Below are 27446 nucleotides of genomic sequence, written 5' to 3'. Positions count from 1 at the left end.
AATACAGCTATGTCCTTGAAGTTATACTGAACTCACTTAGAATTGCTCTAATTTCACTAGTTTTCAGATTTTATTGAAAGATATTTTTAGATTAATTCAAATTTATTTGCCATACTACTTTATCCTTTTCCATCTCATCTTCTTCCCACCTCTGACATGCCATTGGCTATCACTTTTTGTAATTTATTCTTCAGGCAGCACCATGATTAAGGGAAAGTTTAACATTAGCCAGACTGCATTTTAAATTGCCAGCTCCAACACTGTCATGGTACAGCGGGCAAGTCTTTCTACCTTAGAGGTGTCCATTTCCTTACCTGTAAAATGCAGCTAATAATATCTACTCCACAGTGTTAAGAAAGCAATGCACACAAAATAGCTATATGCCTTGACCTGTCACATATAAATGGTCAATATATTATTTATTGCCTTAAAGTTAATGAATAGTCAGTTGTTCAGGCAATGAAATTTGATGAGGTACCAAGCACAGCCCAACCCATATACAAAAACTTGCCTTTATCCTTAAAATTCCCATTTACAGATTCCCTTTTCAAAGATAACCTATATAAAAATAGTCTTCAATTAAGGTTTTTGTTTGTTTGTTTGTTTGTTTGTTTTTTAGTAAATAAGTTGATAGCTGTTGAAGGTGAGTGATGGGTACATAGGGTTCATCATGCTATTCTCTTTCCTTTCATATTTGAAATTATTTAATAAAAGTTAAAGAAAAATAGGCACCAATAAATATATTACCCTAAATAGGCCAATTGCACTGTTCCTCCAATTGTATCACAGAAGTAAAGAATAGAGTCAAATTTCCATGATGCTGAATGGGACAGTTTCTTAAGATAGAAGTCTTAGCCCAGCTGGTGTAGCTCAGTGGTTGAGCATCGACCTATGAACCAGAAGGTCACCATTCAATTCCTAGTCAGGCACGTGCATAGGTTGTGGGCTCAATCCCCAGTGTGGGACATGCTGGAGGCAGCTGATCAATGATTCTCTCTTGTCATTGATATTTCTATCTCTCTCTCCCTCTCCTTTCCTCTCTGAAATCAATAAAAACATATTTTTAAAAAGAAGTCTTAAATTTGTCTTAATAGTGAATTTTATGAATAGATATATAGTAATAGACATAGATATATCACCCCATACACTGCCAGCATTAAACACATGACACTTCAAATTTATGCATTCAACAGACAGAGAATGTCCTTTAATTACCGAATTGCCAAGCCTGGTATCATTCCTGACCTCACTAGCCAACATTTCGCTGAATGCTAAAATTATGGAGTATCTTTTCTTTTTGCCTGTTTCTATTACTTTTTTTTTAACGTTCTACTCTAAGCACATGTCACTTAAAAGGTGTTTTGTCTTGTTTTGTATATTAAAGCACTTAAGTGACTTTGTGAAGAGGCTAAGTAGAAAGAGAGAAGCTGAAATTATGGGGCAATTTAATATTGGCAAACACCTAAATGTTATAAAATTTCTGCATCTCCCTCCAGCACCCCTCATCCCTATCTTATAAGATGTATTGCCTCATTCTCCAGAAAATTTAAAAAGGAAGATTAAACCGAACATTTTGGAACTACAGATCTGATCTCCAATTACTTCACTAAAATAATACAGCAAAGTAAATAATGAGGCTTTCTTTATATTGCAAAATAAGTAATTTCTACTAAATATTACCCATTATTCAGATTTAATAAAGGAGTTCAGGAAGATACCATGAAAATCAGCTGTGTCTAAGAAACCTCCACCTCTGCAACCTGCAGGTAAACCAGGTAGCAAATGGCAAAACTTGGTTTTAGAAGCCAAAGGCCTTCCTTTGAAATGTTAAGGCCTTTCTGAATAAACCACCTTTTGTATAACTTATTTCTCTGGTAAAAGTATGATTCTTTTGTGTTTCCCAATGCATACAGTCTCAATGGCAGTTTCTAAAAGAGTCAAAATAAAAGTTTTGAAGCCCTAGCCAGTTTGGCTCAGTGGATAGAGCATCAGCCTGTGGACTGAAGGGCCCCAGGTTCAATTCCAGTCAAGGGCACATGCCTGGGTTCGGGCTCAATCCCCAGTGTGGGGCGTGCAGGAGGCAGCCAATCAACGATTCTCTCTCTGATCATTGATATTTCTCTCTCTCTCCCTCTTCGTTCCTCTCTGAAATCAATAAAAAAAATTTTTTGAAGTTTTGAAAACTGATTTCAATCTAGTGATGCTCAATTTTAATTATGTTTATTCATGTGTTTATGCAACAAAGCTTCACCCTTGTAGTAGTTAGAGAACATATAAATATCAGGCCTCACACTACACATTACCACCACCCCCAGCATAAACATGCACACACAAGCATACACACACACACACACACACACACACACACACACACTTCCACTCAAATCACTGTCAGAGCTGAAGGGTAGAGGAAGCAAAAATTCTCCCTGGAAGGATCTAGAACACAGGTGTTAGGACAACTCCCAGAAAAGGCAGGAGCTGGCAGGGCCTGTGGCAGATGAGAGGGGCCAGAGCTAGACCCAGGCTCACAGCTGAAGTTGAAGCGCAAGAGATAAATTTTAATACACGTGCACTTTCTCCACCACCCAGACATCTACTTCCACAAATTTATATTGTAATTTCACATATTGATCTTGGGAAATGTTTATAAATGAAAACAGATTTTCTTTCTTTGTGAAAAAAATTTTCAAAAAAATTGGCAGTAATAACACTGGCTCTAGAATTCTTCTGTCTCTGAATCCCTGCTCTGCCACTTACCAGCTGTGGGTCCTGAAACAAGGCACTAACCCTCTCTGAGCAATTTAATGTGTAAACTGGAGATGATGACAGTAACCACTTCGAAGCTTCATTTTGAAAATTAATGGGTAGTTCAAGCACAGGGCTTCACTCGGCTCCTCACAAGAAGTCCCCCTTTCTCTTAGTAGTATCCATGGTGTGTCTTCAGTATCCTAATACCAAAATCTTTTAGGTGACATCACAAAAAGACTGAAATACTCTATTATGTCTTTCCTTTCATTTTTCTCAGTCTTCCCCAAACAGCAATTATATACTTGGTCGTGTCATGTTAACGTTTGAAAACTATCGATGTGTCCAGGTGACATGATGAATTCTGGAAGCAGAAGGATTTAGCAAAGGAATAAAGAATCGCCCTCTTTTGCAGTGGGCCCTGGATTAGATGGGGTACAGTGTGAAGGTGAATCTGAAGTCTGCAATGAATGGCTCTCCAAGAGATCTCATGCAATCTCCTTTTCGAGAACCTAGCAGTCCAGAAGTTTTGGAACACTTTTACCGAGATGGAGAGCTGGAAATTGTTCCCCGTGTATTTTCAGGGCTCCCCTCGGGCATGGGCAGTGGGAGCTCCAATCAGTGTGAAGCCAGAGGACTTGAACTGTAGCCCCAATGGCATGCCACATGGCAGAGTGCGGCTTATTCCAGGAGCAGCACAGTGTTAGCAAGTCAGAAACATGAATAAATTCCTATCTCAATGTGCAGAAAACTCACACAGTGAAGCAAGCTGTCGTCTTGCTGCACCACTCCAGCTCTGAGTTAAGAAGGTACAACTTCCAAGGCTGCTGTACAAGCGTCCCAGTTCAAACCTTCAGTCCCTGCCTCCATTAAAATTTAAAATCATATTCGACCCATCACGGAGTGGCACCAGCGGACTGCAGCTTCATCCAGCACAATTTTTATTAGCCTTGCAATTTCTTAATGGGCTCCCCTGAGGGCCGGCTGGTAGAATCCTGTACTACCAGTCCGGATTTGCTACAGGCAGCTTAATAAACATGGCATCTGCCCCATGACAATTGTCACAACATCCAACCAGGGTGCTGAAGGCAGAGCTAAAGGTTAATATAACCACCACTCAGGTGGCAGGGAGGCAAGTGGGGGAATGTTGGAAATTGGAATCTGAAGGGAAAGGCTACTGGCCAGGTCCACAGTCCTTCCAGCCGGGCCGAGTTCCCAGCAGCTGAGCAGGCCGCCTGCTGCCTCCTGCAATCAGCATGTTTTACACGTCTCATCAGTGTCACCACTCCTGACATCTCATTATGCACCAGAGGTGGAAGTGGACAGGTACGGAACACCCGAACTTTTCCTTTTCTTATTATTTCTGTATTGCACCATGAAGCTGGGAGCTAATTAAGTCCTATGGGACAGACAATCAGTGTCTTTTTTGCTGGGTTAAATTACATTATATACAGATGCAAAAAAAAGCAGAGAGAAAATAATCCCTCAGCTCTTTCCTGGTTAATAGAGTACGTTAGAAAGATAATGATTCCAAACTAGAAGCTGAAGCAGAGAGCTCCTTAGCATACAAGGTTTCTAATGAAGTCATATGACGAATCCACCAGGGATCTCCTGCCTCAGAGGATCTCAAAGCGCTTTTAAAGATACTTTTAAAGACCTTCTTGCCTCAACTCTGAGAGAAAGTTTATGGTAGTCCAGCCTGTATTATAAGTGTGAAAACTTGCTCAACCAGTCTGGAGGAGCAGCCTTCCTTTGGATTTATAAAATCCTAGACTGAGAAGAACCTTTTAGGTGTGATACAGAGAGAATGTGAGAGTGGGACTTCTCCCTTAAAATAATCTAGCCCAGCCCAACCGGTGTGGCTCAGTGGTTGAGCATCAACCCATGAACCAAGAGGTTATAGTTTGATTCCCAGTCAGAGCACATGTCCAGATTACGGGCTCAGTCCTCAGTAAGGAGCATGCAGGAGTCAACCAATGATGATTCTCATCATTAATGCTTCTATTTCTGTCTCTCTCTCCTTTCCTCTCTCTAAAAATCAATTAAAACATATTTTAAAATAATAATAATAATCTAGCCCCAACTGTCCAAAGTGTTCCACAGGGAGCCCATAAGTATTGCATGGAAGGAAAAGCCTATATAATAAAAGGCTAATATGCAAATCAACTGAACAGCAGAATGATCGGTCGCTATGACGCACACTGACCACCAGAGGGCAGATGCTCAATGCAGGAGCTGCCCCCTGGTGGTCAGTGCACTCCCACATGGGGAGCGCCACTCAACCAGAAGCTGGGCTCATGGCTAATGAGCACAGTGGTGGTAGCGGGAGCCTCTCCTGCCTCCGCAGCAGCGCTAAGGAACAGCAAGCAGGCGGGTGGTAAGGAACGAGCGTTCCCAGACTTCAAGAGGATCGGGCCTAAGCTGGCAGTCGGACATCCCCCGAGGGGTCATGGACTGCGAGAGGGTGCCAGCCAGGCTGAGGGACCCAACCTCCAATGCACAAATTTCATGCACCACGCCTCTAGTCTATATATATATGGCTAATATGCAAAGTGTCCCCTTGGGAGTTCGACCGAGAGAACGGGAGTTCCACTGCTCACTATGACATACGCTGGTCACAGAACATGGCAGGCTACCAGCAGCAGTGGCAGCGGAGCGCTGAGGGTGAGGGAAGGAGAAGGCAGAGAGGCAGGGAAGGGGACCACGTGATGGTGGTGCAAAGGTGGCAAGGGAAAGAGGTGGGTAAGTATCGGAACCTGATCAGCCCTGATCGCAGGCCAGGCCTAGGGATCCTACCCATGCACGAATTTCATGCACTGAGCCTCTAGTAAATAAATAAGATTCTTATGGTCAAAGAAGTTTGGAAATGGCTAAGCTCAGCAAGATAAAACTTGCCTTTCTTTTTGCAGAACAATAAGACTTTAACATGTCACTGGACAGCGTGACTCCCAAAATGGAACTGGACCTGCAGCATATCCCAAACTTATTTGACCACAGACCCTTTTTTCCCTAATGGGACATTCTGCATTATTAATTGTCTACAGAGCTCACATTGAAAAATGTTCATTTAGCCCCCTTCCTCATTACAGATAAGGAAACTGAGATTTTTCCAAGGACTTGCCTATCATCATACACTGATTGCCTAATCATACCAAGCCTGGGTGACAGGACCCAGATCAGCCACTCCCAGACCACTATTTCACACTGCCTCTCTCCACAACCTACTAGTAATCCAAAACACCAGGGAGAATCACATGTGCCTTCTGTCTCTAAGTCATTTGGTGCTTCTCCATATGATTCATTCCTATCCTTCTCTCTCTCGGCCACAGGCTGAAGATGCCTCATTTCCCTATGCACTTGCCTGAACATTGACTTTCGTCTACTTGTATCTGAGCTCCAAGAGAACAGCAGCTATGTGTGTTAGGACCAACTGGCACCAGGCCACACTTGAGCCAGACTAACATTTTGACTCTAATAGGAGCTCTAAGGGATATTTCATGAGACAAAGTGGTAGCTATGCGATTTATAAAGCCTCTAAAGCTCTACATGTCCTCCTGGGTTAAATCCACACTTCTTAGTTTGATGCTCAAGACCACTCAGGTTTCCCAACCTTTGTTTCCAGTCATTCTAATCTCCATTACTTCCTTTCATTCCTACACTCTAGCCAAATATAATTACTTATCTATAAACCATGTTTTACACCTATGGAACTCTGTAATACTTGTCTCTTCACTATTATGGCTTTGCTCCTTACTTCCGTTCTCTTTGTAATCCTCATAAATTCAGACTCAGACAAAATGCCTTACCCTCCAGGAAATTTCCAAGTGATAATTGTTCCATCTAGGAGATTTCTTGGCCTTCCCTGATTTTCCACAGTAAATTGCAAATATCTTTTTTACTACACTAGAGACCCAGTGCACAAAATTGGTGCACTCAGCGGGGGGTTCCTCAACCCAGCCTGTGCCCTTTTGCAGTCTGGGAGCCCTCAGGGGATGCCCGACTGACGGCTTAGGCCCGCTCCCTGAGGAGCAGGGAGCGGGCCTAAGCCGTCAGTCAGACATCCTTAGCGCTGCCACAGAGGCGGGAGAGGCTCCCACCTCTACTGCTGCACTCACCAGCCATGAGCCCGGCTTCTGGCTGAGCAGTGCTCCCCCTGTGAGAGCGTTCTGACCACCAGGGGGCAGCTCCTGCATTGAGTGGGATCAAGCCAAAAACAGCTCTCCAACATCCCCCGAAGGGTCCGGGATTGCAAGAAGGTGCAGGCCAGTCTGAGGGATCCCACTGGTGCACGATTGGGGCCAGGGATGGATGTGGGAAGTGGGCCAGCCCAGGAAGGACTGCAGGATTCCAGGGCGTGTCCGGCCCATCATGCTCAGTCCCAATCAGCCGGACACCAGCAGCAAGCTAACCTACCAGTTGGAGCGTCTGCCCCCTGGTGGTCAGTGCACTTCATAGTGAGCGGTTGAGTGGCCTTAGCATATCATTAGCATATCACAGACGACCAAACACTTAGCATATTAGGCTTTTATTATATAGGATTTTGTTTATAGTACAGTTGTTGGGCTTTTCTAGCTCTCCTAACAAACAGTTCATTCCAGAAGGCAAGGGTTGTATCTTATTTATCTGTAAAATTAACACAACCCTTCCTAAGTTGAACACATAATGTTATCCAATTCCTTCATAGCTTTGTAGTCTTTTGTCATCTCTAAAAGTAACCACCTAGAAATCCCATACAGGGATTGATATAATAGCACCCAGATAGTGATCTGTAAATAATATTTGAGAAGAATTACTAGTAAAAAATAATAATTTCATTTTCTTGGTGCAGGAACAGCATTCCCTTTCTGCTGGTCATATTGCTCCCTTCTTTCAATGTCTTCATAAAGTCAGCAGGTAGTGCCCTTCAAACTCATATTCATCTGTTTCAGGCAGCAATGGAACAAAATATATTTGCTTCTGCTTGGCTGTGCATACTTTTTCCCTCTGGGAAGGGAAAGAAGTTAAATGGCAATGCTCTCAGGTGACTGGTATTGGAGCTGTGAGTTGAGGCCCCTGCTTTTGACATTAATTCAGGAGGGGCCTTGGTCAGTTGACTCCACTGCATAAAAATAGTTATTCATCACACATGGATGCTAGGAGGTTTAATTAATGTTTGTAAAGTGTTTGGGAAGATCTATTATGAGAAACAAACGCTATAACAGACCTTTTCTTTCCCCAGATTGCTCTTTTCTTCATTATTAGATGGTGGTCTCACATAGAACTGAATGATGAGCAATCCCCATTACAACAACTGTCATTTTGAATCAGGAAAATGCACATCACAAAAGAAACACATAACTGATTTTGAGGTCCTGCAGGCTACTGAATGTGTATGTTTTATGTAGTCATTATGTTTTCTCATCTACTTGTTTATTTGTTTGTTTTTTAAAAGCAAACACTATATTGAATTCTAAGAAACTTTACCAAATCCTTTATTTCCTTTTCACTTAGCCAACTTCCTTATACAGAAAAGGTGCCTCACTTTTACCGCTGTCAAATTTCATGCATCAGCAATGACTTTCCTGTCTTAATTTCTCAAAAAGGACTAGTGAGGAGAAACAGAGGAAGAGCCTTAGTTTATAGCCATAAAGAAGAAAGTGAAACCATGTCATTGTGATCAAGTGTTGGCTGACCTCCCAATGTCCATTCTCCAGCTTTCTTTCATCAACAGCCCCAAGATTTTCCATCCAAGCATTATTAACTTTCATATTCTTAGCCAGGTATTATGTGTATGATTAGTTCTATTCTAAGGTTCACGGTGGACACTAATTGGCCAAAAACAACCAGCAAAGCTTATCACCCTGTGTATAGGGAAATGTGATCAAGGAACTCATTTGAACCAATGAGGCATGAGGAGACATGTTTTGGGGGCTTCTGGGAAAGAAACTTCCTACTTCCAAGACCATGCCCATAAGAGATCTTCCATTCTCATGCAATGTAAGTAGGGGAACAAATTGCCTAGGCACTGTTGGCAACCATCTTTTATCCATGGAGAAAGCAGCGTAGGTTAAATCTGACCCTATGGAAGGAAGAGCAAAGACGTGGAAAGAGCTATCTCATTCATTAGTGAGCAGTGAGCTGCTGGATCAAACCATGCCTATGACTCAAGCTTTCTCATTCTGTGAGTCTCTATTATTTAATTCCATTCGAATTGTGATTGAAGGATCTTCATAACAAACTTTTTAAACGGTAAAATTTAAGGGCCAAAACAAGAGGTCATGAGTGCATGAAAAAAATATCTATAAATAGACTTTACAGAGGTATAGATATATAGAGAGACTATAAGTATAAACATATGATCCATTTGAAACAAATTTTCTTTGTGCATATGTTCCATGGTGATTCTTAAGAAAAAATAAAGAGGTAACACAGGCAGAAATGCCAAAAATAGCCATGTCTCCCCCAAACTCTCACAGTATGCAATAACACTATAAAAGAGGGTGATTAATTTCTCAACACTAGAAAATTTAAGAGGATCTATAGGGCATAGTGATTGTGGGTGAGAATGAGAACACAGCACCAATGAGAGTAGAAGAAAGTGGAACCGAGTTTTAACTGAGACTGATTTTACCCCCACTAAATTCCATCTGTCCATAATTTCTGCCTAATGATCCCATCTCATAGTCTTTTCACCCCAGCCACCATGAACATAAACCAGGTCATGATTCCATAGGACTCATAGACAAAAAACTAAAGATACCATGAAGAATGCAGTGGATTAGCCACAAGACTAGAGGTTAAAGATGCTGTCATTAGTCACTATCTAGATTACCACTAACTAGTCACAGATTATGTGCAATTATGTTGTGCTTGAATTCCTCATGGGCACAACACAATACATATTTATTTCTTGATCACACCAAGTCCACTACAAATGTTGGCAAATCTCCAGGGTACACCAACTGTTCTCTGTAAGTGGATTCCATGCTCTGAGCCATTTAGTAATCATGGCAAAGGAAAAGAGAGGGCAAGAGAGTCAAGCCCTTGACATTAAGGCTTTTACCCACATTCTCAGCAAGTCATATGGCCCATAAAACTTCAAAAAGGTGGGGAAGTGCAAAGCTTCCTTGTGATCAAAATAGAAGGAAACTGGATATTGGAGATGGCCATCACAGAGGGGGCTAAAGGCAGAACTGTTATACATTCTCTTAGTTCTGGGAAATCCGTTAAATATTCATTAATCTTAGGAGATTACTAGCCCTTATTTGGAAATAAGGAAATTCTTCACAATGATTCCTTCTGTATTATAGCTGCATCTCCCATCAAGAAGAGAACCTGCCCTAACTGGTTTGGCTCAGTGGATAGAGCGTCGGCCTGCGGACTCAAGGGTCCCAGGTTCGATTCCAGTCAAGGGCATATACCTTGGTTGCAGGCACATCCCCAGTAGGGGGTGTGCAGGAGGCAGCTGATCGATGTTTCCCTCTCATCGATGTTTCTAACTCCCTCTCCCTCTCCCTTCCTCTCTGTAAAAAATCAATAAAATATATTTTTTTAAAAAGAAGAGAACCTGAAGAAACTAGCACAGTGATTATCATGCCTTAGAAAGACCAGAGATTTCTTTGACAAAACAACAGAATCAAGACATGCTTTTCCTGGTTTTATTTGTTTGCTTTAATACATTTCCTTTCTCCTTTAGAAAGAACACATTTCCTATCTGCCCTGTGTGGCTCAGTGGTTGAGCATTAACTCATGCACCAAGAGGTTGCCAATTCGATTCCTGGTCAGGTGACATGCCTAGGTTGTGGGCTCGATTCCCAGTGGGCAGAGTGCAGAAGGCAGCAATCAATGTTTCTCTCTCTCCCTTCCTCATTCATTTAAATAGATAGATAGATAGATAGATAGATAGATAGACAAACAAACAAACATTAAAAAAAAAGAAAAACACATTTTCTCCATTTGAGGGAGCAGAGATGATCTCTTGGTATATATTTTATGGAGAAGTTTCCTCCATTCTTCCCTTGACTTGCATTTATGTTGGTTCCAGAGAAAAGGGCAGCCAGAGAGATGCCTTGAACCATTGTTGAGACAAGACATTCCTCCATTAACATTCTGCTAGTAGCCTACCATCAGCTTACTTTAGCCAAGGACAAGTAGGGTCCAGAAGAGATCCTGTCTAACCATCCTACCAGTGGTCAAAGCAGTCCAGGAAGACAGCAGAAAGACCGTAATGAAGTGTACCATCAAGCAGAGTAGAGCATATGTATCCCCCCTTGATCTGACCAGTGTTATTAGTTCAGTCCCCTCAAAGCTGGAATGAACCAGTAAGAAAAGAAGCAAGAATTCCAAATATTATGCAGGAAAACCTATGCCCAAGACAACCATTTTATAGACTCAATAATAAGCTAACCTCAGTCCACCCATATAAATTTAATACCATAAAGAAAATCTCCATCTCTTAACAGTTTTATCAAAAACCAGTTCAACACTCTTAATTCTACCCAGTGCTTCTGCTTTTCTCCTTCTCATTCACCTTCTCTTCTTCCTCTAAAACAACCCCCTGAGAGAAGGGAGTTCTTTCTTGTTGAGCTGAATGTTCAATTTGATGAAGTCAATTTCCATAATTCTATCAATGCTGGAACAACTACATCCTCTTTCATTCAAAATGAGATGTTCCTTCTTATTCACTTTTATCCAAATTTCTTCACCCTCGGGGCTCCAGCTGCTACTGCAGCAATCTAATCAGGCTTCTGTCACAAAATGGACATTTTATGGGCAGTACTGTGGCTCTTTGAAGAGAGAGCAGACTTCCGCCTAGTGGTACTAACAGCAAGTACCTTGGAGAGGAAGATGGGTGGCTGAGCCAACAAGATTTAAAAGAGGACATCACTAGGGAAAAGACCCAAGTTTTCCAAATTAACTGAATTGCTATTGTATTTCAAGATTGAGATGGTTGTTTGTTGTTTAAAATAGAAATGCTATATGTATTAGACTCAAAAAATGTTTAACACGTCTAGTAGAAAACCACATATCCACTTAGAAAACTCATACTGCTCCTACTCCCAACACAAATACAACAGCACCATTACCACCACACACACACACACACACACACACACAGAGAGAGAGAGAGAGAGAGAGAGAGAGAGAGAGAGAGAGAGAACTACATCTAATTTCTGAACCCATTTAACAAATATCTGAGACTCTTCATGCCTGGAACCCATCATGCCTGGGAAGGGAGCCTACTCACAATTAGGTGTTTTAATTCTCCACCAGGTATCCAGGAGGTGATTTACTATAATGTCTCCAGGAAATTAATGAATGGACCTCTGAAAAGCAAGTTTTTCTCTCACTTAGAGAATTAAATATACTGAAAATATACATATTCACATATTACAGTTTCCACATTCCATTGCTAAAGATTTTCATAAAATCCTTCCATGTCACCGATGGAGAAACTGAGACATGGATTACAAAATTTAGTTGTCCAAAGTCACGCCGGAGTCAACAAACTAACTTGGACATTTCTGATTCTTCACTCACCAAGCCTCATCTCTACAGAATCAAAAGAACCCTAATATGGATCTACCACCAAAGTAATCTCACTACACTCATGCCTATCTGCAGGCTAGCTAGAGTCTCATATGAGGAAAGGATCAGAAGAAATCTGATCATTATATTCCCACAATCAGACCCACATATTTCTGCATACTATTAGCTTTCACTGAAAAAAAATCCACACAATATTTATTTAGACCAGGACGGCTTCAATTTACAAAACTGTACTTTGGAAGGAAATAATCATGTCATATCCCAATGGGTCTGCCCTCTGCCTGTCACTAACAGAGTTGCTGTCCCAGGGCTAATACAGCTCGCTGTTTTCCACTAAGGACAGAAACTATTATTTTTAAGTTAAAAATTAAGAGCAATTTACCTGAGATGACTCAAACTCATGTATGGTAATGTAATAATTACTTGGTGATTTTATAATAATGAATGATAAGGATTCCCTGACTTGGAATCGAACCCTGACCTCCTGGTTCATAAGTCGATGCTCAACCACTGAGCCATACGGGGAGGGCTATCCACTTCTTTATGTATTGTCTTCCTTTTTCCCAAAGCTGGGAGGCAGTTAGTACTAACCTTAAGCAATTGAAAGGTTAAGTGACTTACCACACACTCGAAATCACACAGGATCATTGCTAGAACTAGAAGCCAGGCCCAGAACTCCTGTTCACAATGAATCCTATTTGTGTCTACTACCTGTCTAATTATCCTAAGGGGGTAAAGTCCCTTCCAGATAGGAAACCACCTGACTTCTCAAGTCCCCCTGCCCTCATCGTAGGTAACTGGTATATATTAGGAGCCTCAATTCACACAGAAAATACAGGCACAGGAACTCAGTAAGTTTCCTCCAGGTCAGAGGGCAATAGCTGAATTCCTATATCCTGACCTAACTATCAGCTCAACCCTGCTTTGAACAGCACCTCCTCCACAGGCACGCAACCGGCAGATCCACGCTGATCAAAAGAGGTGGTTTAAAGGGAAGAAGAGGGAGGAGAGAGAGAAGATAGGAAGGGAATGGAAAAAGAGAGGAGGGCAGGGCAAGGAAGGGGAAGGGGAAGGGGAAGGAAAAACAGGGGGAAGTAAAAACCAAAAGGAAGGAAAGGGAGAGGAAAGTGAAACAGTGTTTTTAGATTTCAGTAATCAGAGGAACAAAATCAATTAGAGAATGGAAAGTAGTTTCAAATTAGCCTCTAACTAGCTATACACATTATAAAGACAATGTAAAATTCTTCACAGAGCTGTATTGCACCAATTTTCTAGGAGAATCTCCTTAAATAAGCAGGGATTAAATTAAGCAATGTGGTTTTGCTCTTTTTAACAGTAATTCAAGAACTGGAGAGAAAAAATGAGTTTAAAAATGTAAATATTTCTAAAATAAATGGTGCTGATTTAACCAGACTTGTCCAAGAGAAGTTTTGTAATCACAGACAAATGAATGGGGTGAGAGAACTATGGAGTCTCCCTCTTCTCAAATCCAGTAACACACTTGTAAACCACAGCTTTAATCAAAGCACCTTTAAGTTAAGAAACCATCCCTAAGCACTAATGATAGTGAATACGAATATGAGGAGGGCTAACCAACCACAATACTTACTGCATCCTTTCTTTCTCTTCCTACTGTGATCTCTACCAGATGCCTGCATTTATTTGCCACTCACTTACTCCTTAACCCCAAAACATTTGGTTTTTCTCCTCACTAATGCTGTCCTGCAGCCTAAAAGTCAGTAAAAACTTCCTGCTCGCAGCCCTTTTGCTATGCCTTACCACACCTGCCTTCCATCTCTCTCCTCCCCCGGGTTCCAGGATACTGCACCAGGTTTTCAAATAAATTTTAGCAGTAGAACCCTCTTTCAAACAAGATCTTAACTAGAACTCCTATTGATTACCATAGCTTTATAATAAACCTTGTCATCAGTCCTCAAAATTCATTCCTTTACCAGGTAATTTTGGCTATTTGAGGCAATTCCATATTTTTTTTTTAATCAGCCTGGATTTTTTTACCAAAAACAAGCAAACAAATAAAAATGCCTAGTGGGTTTTTTAATTAATTGCATTGACTCTCAATATTAATGTAGACTTGCCATCTTAACTGGAAAAACTGATACCTTCACAATGTTGGGAACTCCAGGAACGGATTGCTTGATGTTTCTTCCGATTTGGATTCATTAAGTTCCTTAGATCTGTGGGTTTGTAGTTTTCGTCACATTTGGAATAATTCTGGCCATTTTTCATTATATATATATATATATGTCTATTCCTCTTTCCTCTACCTCCTCTTCCACACCTGCTACCTACGTGAGCATCCCTGAACTCCACCCAGTGAGACTGCTTCTCTCTGCTTGGGTTCTCTTTCCCGGCGCTTGTTTGGAATAGTCCTCCCAGAAAGAAAGCCATTCTCCTGGTGTGTTTCCCTTCTCTCAAGGATCAAGTTCTTGTGCTATCTGTTACCTAATGCCTGAAATATATTTTAACTAGTTTTATAGTTTTGTACAGCAAGTGAGTAAGTCTAAAACTCATTACCCTCTCATGGCCAAAACCAAAAGTCTGTTCATTCAAATTTAAGAGCAATGTAGTAAAAATCTAAGTGGACCATCTAAGTGGGATTTTCTGGGGATTACAAAGGTCAAAATCTAGCTGTCTTTATTCTGATTTAATTTCTCCTGAAAAGTATCTTCCAGTCTCCTTTCTGAAAAGAGTAGATCTTCAATTGCCAGGATTCTGGAGCTGGGCAGAGGAAAAGTTTTAGTGGGGTTGGGGGAAGGTTGATCATTCTTTAAAGAGTAAGCAAATATTTACATTCATCCTCCTGATTTCAAGTGCATTCTTCTTTCTTTTCTCCCCTGTGCTTGGTTTCATGCACCTAATTGATATCTCACTAATTCAATTTGCACAGAAATTGCGCCTCTGCTTCTTTGGGGGGATAGGAATAGATGACTAATTGGGGAAACCAGGAATAGCGTCCTGGGGATCTAGCTACTCTTTACAGATCTCGCTACTTTTCACAGGACCTAGCTACCCCTCCTTTCAGCACTGCCTGACATGCATAGCCTGGTACCTAAATTTCTCTACACCCAAAGCTTTTCTAGGGATTTGTGGGGCAAATCATCTTGCTACATTATCTAAATTTCCCTTCGCAGGAACTTAATTTTGATTTTCATCCACCCCATTAATTCACTTATATGTGGAATCTAAAAAAAATAAAATAAAACAGAAACCAACTCATACAGAGAATAAATTGATGGTTGCCAGATAGAAGGGGGGCTGAGGGGCTGGGTGAAAAAGGGGAAGAGGTTAAGAAGTACAAACTGGCAATTGCGAAATAGCCATGAGGATGTATGGGGTGGGCAAAAGTTGCCATCAACTCTATTGAACTGCGGTAGGGGTGGGAGGAGAAGCAGTGGAAATCAGAAGTTCAATTTAGAATCTGTTAGTTCAAAGATGTAATTTCTATATCCAAGTGAAGATATCAGCAGGCCATGAGGTTCAGGAATCTAAAGCTCAGGAGAGCTCTGGGCTAGAAATTATAATTTGGGGATCATGAGCATGAAGGTTGTTTTTTTTTCACAAATTTGAAAAGTCAGCATATAATTTTCTTACCTACCACATCTAATTTTTCATATCTTTGAACACTTTGTCTAACACAAGTTGTCAAGTGTCTACTATTGTGTGTGTCCCCTCCTCTCCATTCCCTCTGCCACCTCCCTAGTTCAATTATATCTTGCCTGGTTGAGATGCTCCTGCCTTTCTTGGGTTTCCCAAGGCATCTCCACCCAGGCACTAGATCAATGTGTCTCAAGCACACTTCGATCATGCAGTGACTCCTCAAGGATGACTTGTCACCCAATGAATTAAAGAACTAAACACTTAACCTGCAATCACAATCCAATCCCAGCCTACCTTCCCAAACCTGCAACTCACATGACCCTTCACACACACCATGTTCTTTGCACTCTCTCTATGGACTCTTGTGTCGGTTTCTTGTGCCTACCACTTCCTCCACCAGAAATCCCTTTCCTCTACAGCATGATACAACCACCTGCTTCAATAGAATTCCATTGACTGCCCTATCTGAAGATGACCTTTCCCACCTCTGAAATTCACATGATGCAGTCACCTATTGAATGTTCTAACAAGCCCTTGGGTGAAATATATATATTTAACTTTGTTTAACCCAGCTTTCATAGATGTACTTGACTTTGGAACCCTTTTATCATAGAATACCTACTAACATTCTGTGAAACTGCAGTTCCAAGGTTCTCACATAATATTTGGAGCTAGAGACTTGACTTCTAGTTTCGATTAGGCAGCTTTCAATGCTGGTTTTCCCCAGGCCCAGGCCCAGATTAGGAAATATGTATCCTAACACAGGTGACATGTCTGCAAGCCGAAACAGGAAAAGCAGACACCCTAAGATGTATAGGGTCACAAGACATCCCAGGACCGGACTCTCCTAGACACTGGCACAGCCTAGGAGGTTTTGTCAAACATGCCTCCCTGGCTTCTAAAGAGTAAATGGCTTACTTCCCCCACAACGCTTAAGACCACATGCGTTATGATGCAAAACTATTAGCTGTGACTTTTTTCAGGTCATCTTTTTTTATGAAGATCAGTTAACTCTTCTCACCAACGAATGGACTGGTCCAGATGGCATCCAACATTTCATCCAGCTGTGATGAATCGACACTATGTGTCCTTTAAAGGTTACCTACTTGCATACATGGCCTCTCTTCCCTATTATTCCCTGAAGGTGGTCTCTTTCCATGTCATTTGTTTTGTTTTGTTTTGTTTTGTTTTAAATTATCTTTATTGTTGAAAGTAACCACGTTATTTTTGTCTCCTTCAGAGTATGGCAGAGGACCTTGAACATGGTTAGAACTCAATAAATGCATACTGCATAAATATTTAAAGATGACTGAGGCATTTAGGCCTCAAAAATTCAAAATTAGCCTTTGAGACAATGAAAACTTAGATAAAATCTAACAAATGAAGTGATCTGGTCAAAATGGCAAACACTACAGAAAAATAATTCTGCATCATTTTCTAGAACTGCTTCTAGCAAAATAGCACAGTCAGTAATGGCTAACAGACATTTAAATGGTGTTTGGTGTCATTTTCAGTGGCAAAGGCTCTTGTGTTAGAATCCTCACACCAAGCCTATTAAGGTATGCTATTCTTACCCCACTTTACAGATAAGACTAAAGCACAGAGGGGTTCTGTAACTTACCTAAAGTTACTCAGATAAGTGATACATTCAACCTCAGCAGTCTATAGAAAAAACATGCCTTACAAACTCAAAAGTATAGCTTAGAATTTGGAAGGTTTAACTGAAGCAGCTTTCACAAGAGAATCTGCTATAATGTGTGGCACACAATAGGCATTCAATAAATGTTTGTTCCAAATAAAAAGAGACATAAAAGAGAAAAATATGGGAATTGCTTTCATAAAGAGGAAGGCACCTAAGGGAGTAGGTGCTCCAGAAATGTTATATTTTGTAGGTGTGCCGTGAGAAGCCTGGGAGCTGTGAAAGATTATCTGATGTATTTCCAAAGAGCCCTTAGTCTTGGATTTCAGTTCACAAAAATCCCTGGGGAAGCTGTGGACTCTCACTGGGGACTTTTAAGACAGTATCTTGGAGAGCCACTTGAAGGGGGTGGTTTAGATGATTTCAAAAAGGATAAACTGAGGTAGAGAAGACAGACAAAATGACCTGGCAGAACTTTTCGGTTTTAATTTGCATGTAATTTCCTCAGAAGCTGAAGTTTCCACTCTATTCTCCACAGAACAGAGATGAACTGGATGGACCAGCAGACATTGAGGATGGCTGAATGATTTGGAAATATTCCAGAAGCACTTGGTTAAACTGTAGGCCATTTATTTCATGAAGAAATAAGCCACAGAAAGCCCATTTTAAGCATGCACCCAGAAAGCAATACAAAATGCTGAGATTATCTGTTCAGAATTTGTTTTAAAAGAACCCAGGCAGCATTCATTTATTTTTGAGAAAATATATGATTAACTATAGTTAACTATGAATTCAGATGTTGTGCATTAGAGCAGCTCCTCAAAGTTTGAGAGCATTTAATATTATATATTGCTGCCATTTGGACTAAATTGTTTTTTTAATGTACACAATATTACAAATTAAATTTGAGCTGTTTGAATCAGTCTGTAAAAAAGATTTGATTATACCTGAGTGTTCTGGCCCCGGCTTTTCCGTATCTCAGTAATCTTGGCGGTAATTGGCTGATTAGGCGTCTCACACTCCATCTTTGCCTCAGTTTCCATGGTAATGTTACAGGAGCTATTATAGATGAGAACTTCATCTCTTTCCACTTTAGGGCTGAAACGAGAGGGGAGGTTAAATGGGGTGTCATCAATCTTAATGAAATGCAATTATTTTTACTCTTATTAATCATTGCGAGCCATTAGCTTGTGGCAACTACAGGCCGCCATTTGTCAAATTTTGCAAATTTCTGTAATTTTGTTTCCATTATTTTATTGTTTATTTGTTTTCCCTTTATCTGCACACCCTGCAATGAAAATGCACGTAGTAAATATCTTTCAGCCTTTCTCTTTTCCAAACCTCTCAGAACATTAGCAAAAGCTTCTCCAAGCCCAACTTAACAAGCAATGTGCAAACAATGCTTCCAGTTCCAAAAATGGAAGCAAATGTTAGGGAGGTGTGTTGTTGGTTTTTTTTTTTTTTCTTTTCCCCTTCCCTCTTCCTGTTCTTACTCACACTTAGTGTTGGGGGAGTGAATTGCCTGAATCCCCCCCAGGCAGATGGAGAAATTGGAAAACCCACACAACTGGCTAACTGGTCCCTAATTCCAACTGTGAAAAAATGAGCTCATTTAGGCTTTCAATTCCCTCTCCCCAGCTGATGGCAATGAGGCTCTGTTGCTAGCAGTGGAACATTAACTTAGTAAATTAATTAAACTTACTTAACAGCCCAGACTAAGGAGATTCGATATATGTGCCAGTTATACTACCAGCCACTGGCTTTAAAAGTCCTCTTGCTTTAAGGAGAGAAACCAGACTGCATTTAAAATGAAAAACAGCATTGCAGAAAGTCTAAAAATATGCACTGTAAGGGAGATGAGCACATGGATATTGCAGGGCATTGTCCCCAACAGGTGTGATATTTATTCAACAATAATCCTGGCTTTAGGCATTGTAACAACTAACTCAAAGATTATTAATGCATGATATTTTAAACTTTTCAACAATTTCACATGTATGATCTCATTTCAGCCAGTAAAATCAGTAGAGGTATAAGAAATATAACCCAAAAATGATCAGGGGATTTGCATAAAGTCAATCACAAAAGTATGGCAGCTCTGAAATTAGAACCTGTGTGTCCTGTCTCCTAGAGCAGTATTCTAAGGTTTTGAAATGCTGATTGAACGTCAGCCATGAAGATGACAGATCGCATGGGAAGACCAGGAAGAGCAGTAGAAAGGGCAAGAGGTCACTGCTTGAGAAACTAAATCATGTCAGACTAGGGCATCTTTTTTCAAATCAATGTCAAAATGGTTGCCCCCACAATTTGCTAAAAATAATGAGCAGGATAACTACCATGTCTACTTAATCTTTTCTTTCTGCTAAAATATTCCCAGCTCCATATCCCCCCCAAGACATGATTTCCATGCCCACTCTCCTCTAATCTATTGTAGATTGTCAGTATGTTAACATCATGGGGCCCAGAACTGAACACCCATGGTTTGGACTGACCACTAAGGCTGTGGTCTCCCTTTATCTGAGCCCTCCCTGTTGATTTGGTAGCCCCATGCCTAAATTAAGATGGTGGTAAATTCAAAGTCTCAGAGTGGCAACTGCCTGAGGATTTACCATGCTGTACTTGTTCACCTGATTTTCTGAAAAGCATTAGCATGCAGAGGCTAAGCTTGGGAGCCGACCAGTTAGATTTGAATCCCCAAGCATATAGTTAACATCTATATGACACTGTGAAGACATGACCCCCTAAGCTTTGGTTTATAAAATGGACATCCTAATTATCGTGTGCCTATTTTATAAAAGTGTTGAGGGAATGGAGCAAAATGACCCCTACAATATGACTTGCACAGAATCTGGCACACATTAAATGTCAGATAAGTCCACTCACACTATACTGGTAATTGTGCTGGTAGAATTTTTGTTAAAATATGAATGTGTGAATTTACATTCATTATGGGTACATGTCATCTCCATTATGTGGAGCCATTGCTCAAATATGTTTTGAATCAGGAGCCTATAATGTAGCTACAAATACATTTAGCTGAGTCATCATCCAGGGTTAGACAGAACCATGTGATAAATACAGCATTTGCTCCTGGAGTATTAGTTGTACTCTAAGAATCAGAAGGGGAAAAAAGGTAATTTAACTTTTAAATTAAAATGTAATGTAATATTTAGATGAATATGGAAATAGGATGGAAGAGAATTCAAAATTCACATGGACTGTTCAAATAAAACACGTAACTTCAAACCAACTGGCTGTTTGTGTCCTTGGGCTTTATGGCTAGAACCTTTCCTTTGTTACTGGGGGTAGAGAGGGTATTTGGAACAGTTTGAGAAGGAAATGAAGTTGGTCCACCACACCATCACATTCCTTGTGAGTTGATTCCCAGATAGCGACTTCCCTTTCTGAAGGCTCACAAACCATCTGATGAATAATTCATTCTAGAAATTCGTCAGGGATAACCAAGCTTAGTTGTCTAACTATCCAGAATTCCCCTTTTTCCCTTTTTAATCAAATAAAAGAATATGTGCCCATCACCTCTCTCTGTTGTGTGTCCTCCTGTCACATTGATTACCAATCATATGAGCTAGGTTTTTGTTCTCAGTATAGAGATGATCTGGGATACCGACATGAACTCAAGGAAAAGAATGACCAACTTCCTTCACAACTTTCTTGGTCTTTGGCTCCCACCCTCCCAATGAGCTTTCTCTGCCTCTCTAGGCTCTTTGTCAGTCACTTCTCTCTCCTTTCATTTGCCTGTAGCAACGCACTGTCTTTCCTAATCAGGTTCTTCTTGCTCCAAAAAAGTTAAAACCCTTTTCTGTTAGCTTAGACTTTTTTTAATAAGCTTTAGCTCATATTTCTTTTTGTATTTGTTCCTGATTATCTCACTAGAGATTTTTTTTCATTAAAAAGCCATCATCAAAATTAGCAGAAACTCCAGGATATTAAAAATAGTCTAACATCTACAAAATTTCTAAGTTTCTTAATAGTTACTATTCCATGTTTTCTTTCATAATAATCCTATGAATTAAGTAGTGTAGTTGGCGAGATTTAAATGTAAGTATAAACATGTGTATAGATAGAGATACATGCATATAGGTTATATAGATATGCATGCACACATACACAGATATTTATTGTGAAGGAACATGGTAAAAATTTTTGGTCCAAATGATAGCAAAGAAAGTTCTAAGTTTTCTGACCACTAACCTAGTTGGTCTGATCAGATCCAAAAGTAACCCCATTATCTTCCTGTATGCACTCTCTAGGACAGGCAATAAAAAGCACTTGCATCATTCTATCTTCCTCACTTAGCCTGAAATTGCTTCCTATGGCTCTGAAATGTCATTGAACCCATGCAGTCCAGCCAAGACTTTCTTTGCTACTGCTAACAGCAGGGCCTTGTGCTAAGCACACTGTGAGTCAGAAGCCTTGGGTTCCGGTCCTGGCACTGTATAGGCTTGTCTCCATGACTTTGGAAAGATACTTAATTAACTTAATCTGTTCTTAGAATAGAACCTAAGCTCCTTTTATGGCCTTCAAGGCCTTACAGATCTCCCTGAGCTCATCTAGAGCCACTTTCCTTCCTCTTCACTCTACTGCCCTTTGTCCTCTGACAGTTCATAAAACTTGATGGGTTCTTTGCATTTGCTACCCCCACTGCCTGACTCTCCATAATGACACCTTCTTCTTCTTAGTCCAGCACTAAAGGCACTTCTTCAGAGAAGCATCCTCTGAGCACATCATATAAAGTAGCCCCCACCATTTTCCATCACTTTATAGTCCTTATCACAAGATGGGATCGTATTGTTTATTGTCTGGCTTTCTCTTCTACCCTTAAGGGCAGGGACTTTGAAGCCTTATTCACCATGGAGTGACCACCTCCTGACACAGTACCTAAAACATAGTAGGAACTTGATAAGTGGGTAGGTGGGTGGATGGATGGATGGATGGATGGATGGATAGATGGATGGATGGATGGATGGATGGATGGATGGATGGATGGATGGATGGACAGATGAACTGGGCATATTTTCACCACAGATATGCATGTCTACCTTTGTCCATTGACATCAAATCCATAGTGGCAGTGACTGGCAGGGGGATAAAGCATTTCATGGAAATGGGTCCCCTGCTAAGATAGTTCTCTGGCTTCACAGGTATAATCTTAAGAGAAACCAAGGTAAGCTATTTGGCACATGACTTTCTTAATGCCCCTTGTATAATTTACAGTATGTTTTCTGGTTTTTAAATTAGTATATGTTCACTGAAAAAAATACATAAAAACTCAATAACTAAAATAAACATGACCAGCACTACAGCCACCCAAGAATAGGCACTCTCAATGCTGTAGAATACATCCTTCCAGTCTTTTTTCTAATCACCTATTGTAGGGAAGCATGGGACTTGGTTGGAATATCTGTAAGAAGGATTCTCCAAAAGGTCAGGGGCCTCTGGGAGAACTTGCCGAAGGTGGCAGCCCCTACCTTGACTTTTCCAAACAAGTCTGAACCCTTGGGTGTTTACTTAGACATGTCCTTGCTTAAAGGACAGGACAGACACATATGCTTTCTCAAGAATACTTACACTGCTAATTGTATCTAATAGTTAATTTTAGTTCAAACTATTATGACAATAAAAGGCTAACAAGGCAGGCAATCGAGGCTTTTTTGGCTCCTAATGCCAACTAGCCCCTTAGCTTCTCTTTCTCAGAAACGTGTGTCAAAGTAGTCATTCATCCGTCATTCAAAGTCTGCCAGTCAGTTCCGGCAACCTATTACATGCTTATAGAAATATATGCATTATATATACCAGGGGTCCTCAAACTACGACCCGCGGGCCACATGCGGCCCGCCAAGGACATTTATCCAGCCCTCTGGGTGCCGCTGCCTGTCCTGCTTAACAGCTGACTCGTCCCGGGCCTGCAGTGCGTATAGGAATTTGTTCATAGTTTTTTTTTTTAAACTATAGTCCGGCCCTCCAACGGTCTGAGGGACAGTGAACTGGGCCCCTGTTTAAAAAGTTTGAGAACCCCTAATATATACCATTAGGAATAGATAATACACTATTTTGTGACTTGTGCCTTTCACTTTCCAATATATTGTAAGCATGTCCCTCTTTGGTTAAATATTCTGCAACATGGTTTTCAAAGGTTTCTTAGTATATTATCATCTGAATGCATTCTTTATTACTGAACACTTATTTCATTTCAAATTTTTATGATACTTAAACCTTCAAAGAACATGTTTTCATAAATATTACATACTTCAAACTGCTTTCTTAAAATAAAATCCTAGTAGTGAAATTGATGAGTCTCCAAATACAAAGAATTTTAAGGTTATTGGTGCATATTGTCCAAGTGATCTCTGTAGATTGTTCTAACTTTCCTTCTCATAGCAGCAAAGAGCCATGTGGTTCCTCTCACCCTCAACACTAAGTATACACTTTGTTTGTTTAGCTCACAACACTTATTTTCATTCTTTCTCAAGAAAACACACCCACTTTTGCCTGCTATGATATCTAGAACATTGAATAGCACTTTCAAGATGATATCCTATCTATTAAAAGAGAAACATGCAAATTGACCGTACCTCCGCTACACCCACAAGCCATGCCCACCAGCCAATAAGGAGCGAGTATGCAAATTAACCCAACCAAGATGGCGGCGGCCACGGAGCTGGAGCAAGCAGGAGGCTTGGGTTGCCCCAAGCAATGGAGGAAGCCAAGCTTCCCACCTGCCCTGGCCAGCCCTGGCCTCTGCTCAAGGCTACAAAGTTTCAATTATAGAAGATAAATAAATCCCAGATACCTGCTTCCAGCTGGCCCTGGCCTATGCTTGGGTCACCGAGGTGCGTGCCCAGCCTGAAAACCACCACAGGTCCCTCGTCCAGGCCGCCCCACACCCCAAGGGAACCCACACCCTGATCTGGGACACCCTTCAGGGCAAACCAGCCAGCCCCCACCCATGCACCAGGCCTCTATCCTATCTAATAAAAGAGTAATATGCAAATTGACTATTACTCTAACACACAAGATGGCTGCCCCCATGTGGTCAAAGATGGCTGCCCCTATGTAGACACAAGATGGCTGCCACAAGATGGCCAGCAGGGGAGGGCAGTTGTGGGCGATCAGGCCAGCAGGAGAGGGCAGTTGGGAGGGACCAGGCCTACAATGGAGGGCAGTTGAGGGCAATCAAGCCTGCAGGGGAGGGCTGTTAGGGGTGACCAGGCCAGCAGAGGAGGGAAGTCGGGGGTGACCGGGCCTGCAGGGAAGGGCAGTTGGGGGAGGACCCAGGCCTGCAGGGGAAAGCAGTTGGGGGGGACCAGGCCTGCAGGGGAGGGCAGTTGGGGGGGGCAGGACTAGGCCTGCAGAGGAGGGCAGTTGGGGGAGGGGGACCAGACCAGCAGGGGAGAGCAGTTAGGGGCGATGAGGCTGGCAGGGGAGGGCAGTTAGGGGTGACCGGGTCAGCAGGAGAGGGCAGTTGGGAGGGACCAGACCTGCAGGGGAGGGCAGTTAGGGGTGACCAGGCCAGCAGGGGAGGGCAGTTAGGGGCAATCAGGCTGGCAGGGGAGTGGTTAGGGGGTGATCAGGCTGGCAGGCAGAAGTGGTTAGGGGCAATCAGGAAGGCAGGCAGGCAAGCAGTTGTGAGCCAGCAGTCCTAGATTGTGAGAGGGATGTCCCACTGCCCGGTTAGGAATGGGCTTAAACGGGCAGTCGGACATCCCTCGAGGGGTCCCAGATTGGAGAGGGTGCAGGCTGGGCTGAGGGACACACACCCCCATGCATGAATTTCATGCACTGGGCCTCTAGTTAATAGATAAGGGCATAAATTTTAATGGGGTCTGAAGCTGAGTAGCCTCAGCCACCTCCTATAGTGAGGAGGAAGAACATAGAATAACTACAAAGGAATAGCTCTTGGGATCTAGATCAAGTCCACCAATTCAATGGAGCCAGGGATAGTAACATGTACATCTTGGTGTCCAGCAGCAGTGAGTTCTGAAATCCAGTCTCACCTGAGTCTAACCTGTAGGACCCCATTTCCTATGTGACCTAAACAGAGTTCTTCAAGCTCTTCTAAAAAGCAACCAGTCAATTCCTTGACTAACACAAACCTCCAGTGGCAAATTCATGCTAAATCACAGTCTTAAGACATGGAATAATAGGATGGCCATGAAAAGAACCAGTCACCTCTTTCATACTGGGTAATTGATCTTATATAGTTTTATTTTTTAAATGGGAAAATAGGCCTTCATAAACTATCAGATGTAACCACTCCATCCAGATAAGAAGTTAGGAAGGATACAGGGCCATGCTCAGCAATGAAAAGTCACACCACACAGGAAAGAAATTGCTTGTGGAAATTAAGGCCATACAGAGTTACCAACATGGTCACATCTGTTTTATTAAAGTTCTTTAAGAAAGGGGATTTACCTGGAAAGTTGTGGTATTTGTTTATTTGTTTCTTAAGTTCAAAAAATCCTTATAAGCTATGGCTTCAAAATCCTAGATCTACAATCATTCTGCCTGTACATCCTCCCTGCTTTTGAGTAAATATTGTGCAATCTGCTGGATTTCTCTATGACTTTTTTGTAATACTTGTGAATCTGTTTGGAAAGAAAAGAAAAAGGAAAGGGGAAAAGAGCCTTCTGTTTTTCATAATGTCTAATCTCTTTCCCCATTGGCATTCACCAGATGTTGCTTTGGATCGGAAGATAAATATTAAAATCTGAGCAAGAACAAAGCAGGCTGTTTACTGGGCAGATTTTTCAGATGTTCTCTTGAACACTTGAAAAGACAGGAGATGCTTTGATATGCAGACTGGAATCCACAATGGAACAGTTCCTCTAACAAGAGTGGTGGGGCCCCAGAGCCATCTCCACCCAGCCTGCAGTCTCTGATGCCTCCATCAGTCCATTGGCCATGCATTCGTGGGGAAGGTCAGGGAGGGAGAGCACAGGGTTACCTGATGAAGAGGCCTGAGAACAATGGAAAGGCTGACTCTGTCCAGTAATCTGGTGCAAAGAGGCATCGGGAACTTTCTTCACAAATGTAGAGGTAAAGCCATGATTCGGGCAGTTTCTCTGCCCCCACAGTGACAGTCAAGTCACACTGCACATAGGTATGACCGGTGGCTTCACAGCTCTCCTGCTCATGCTTCAGGTCACACAGGGAAGCTAAAGACACTGCAGGAAATGGTCACCATTAGGTTAGGTAATAACCACGGAAAGAACGGAGGCCTCACATTGTTACATAAATGAAGTTCATGTGCTGTCCTTTAACTAATAGGAAAATAATCAGTTTACTTCTTTTAAAATACATTATGTGTACATAATACACACAGAATAATATAAGTAAATTTTTTATGAAATATAAAACAACATAATAAGAAAAATTCATGTGAATCTGCCAACCAACACAAAATCTAAAAGAGTTGTGATACTTTCAAATCTGAATGCTCCTCACCAAGTCCACCCTCTTCCTCTTCATTCTCAGAAACAACCACTTGCATTTTTAAAATAGTTTTCTCAAATGGCTTTATATTCCTGAACAAAAGATTACTGGGTTATACCTGTTTTTGAATTTTATAAATAAAATATGTGACATAGTATTCTTGGACCTGATTTTTTCACTCAGTAGTATACTTCCAAGATTTACTTATATTATCACATGTAAATGTTGTCCATACTTTTTTTTCTTTTTTTCAATTCTTTATAAGTATTACATGTCTCCTTTTTCCCCCATTGACCGTGTCCATACATTTTCACTGCTGTTCAATACTATACTGTGTGAATATACAATATGGTTTTCATTTCTCTTATTAATAGACTTTTGGATATTTCCTAGTTTTTGCTTCTATAAACATGTACAAAATTTTCTCTAAGGTATATGCCTTCAAATTGCTTGTATACAAATT

At 41.3% G+C, this 27446-nt stretch overlaps 1 protein-coding gene across 1 annotated transcript in view; it reads right to left on the bottom strand.

Annotated features, from left to right (window-relative positions):
* The window catches only part of PKHD1 (PKHD1 ciliary IPT domain containing fibrocystin/polyductin), a gene marked incomplete at both ends in the record, with an annotated part of 416219 nt that overhangs the window by 314199 nt on the left and 74574 nt on the right, over window positions 1-27446 (bottom strand). Inside the window, 2 exons of the mRNA XM_080665111.1 lie at window positions 18478-18628; window positions 26496-26715. Coding sequence (XP_080521237.1) covers window positions 18478-18628; window positions 26496-26715 — 371 coding nt within the window. The remainder of the gene's footprint in view (window positions 1-18477; window positions 18629-26495; window positions 26716-27446) is intronic.

This window comes from Plecotus auritus, assembly GCF_963455305.1.
Source record: "Plecotus auritus genome assembly, chromosome: 4".
Classification (NCBI taxonomy): domain Eukaryota; kingdom Metazoa; phylum Chordata; class Mammalia; order Chiroptera; family Vespertilionidae; genus Plecotus; species Plecotus auritus.
This window is presented reverse-complemented; position numbering and strand designations above follow the sequence as displayed.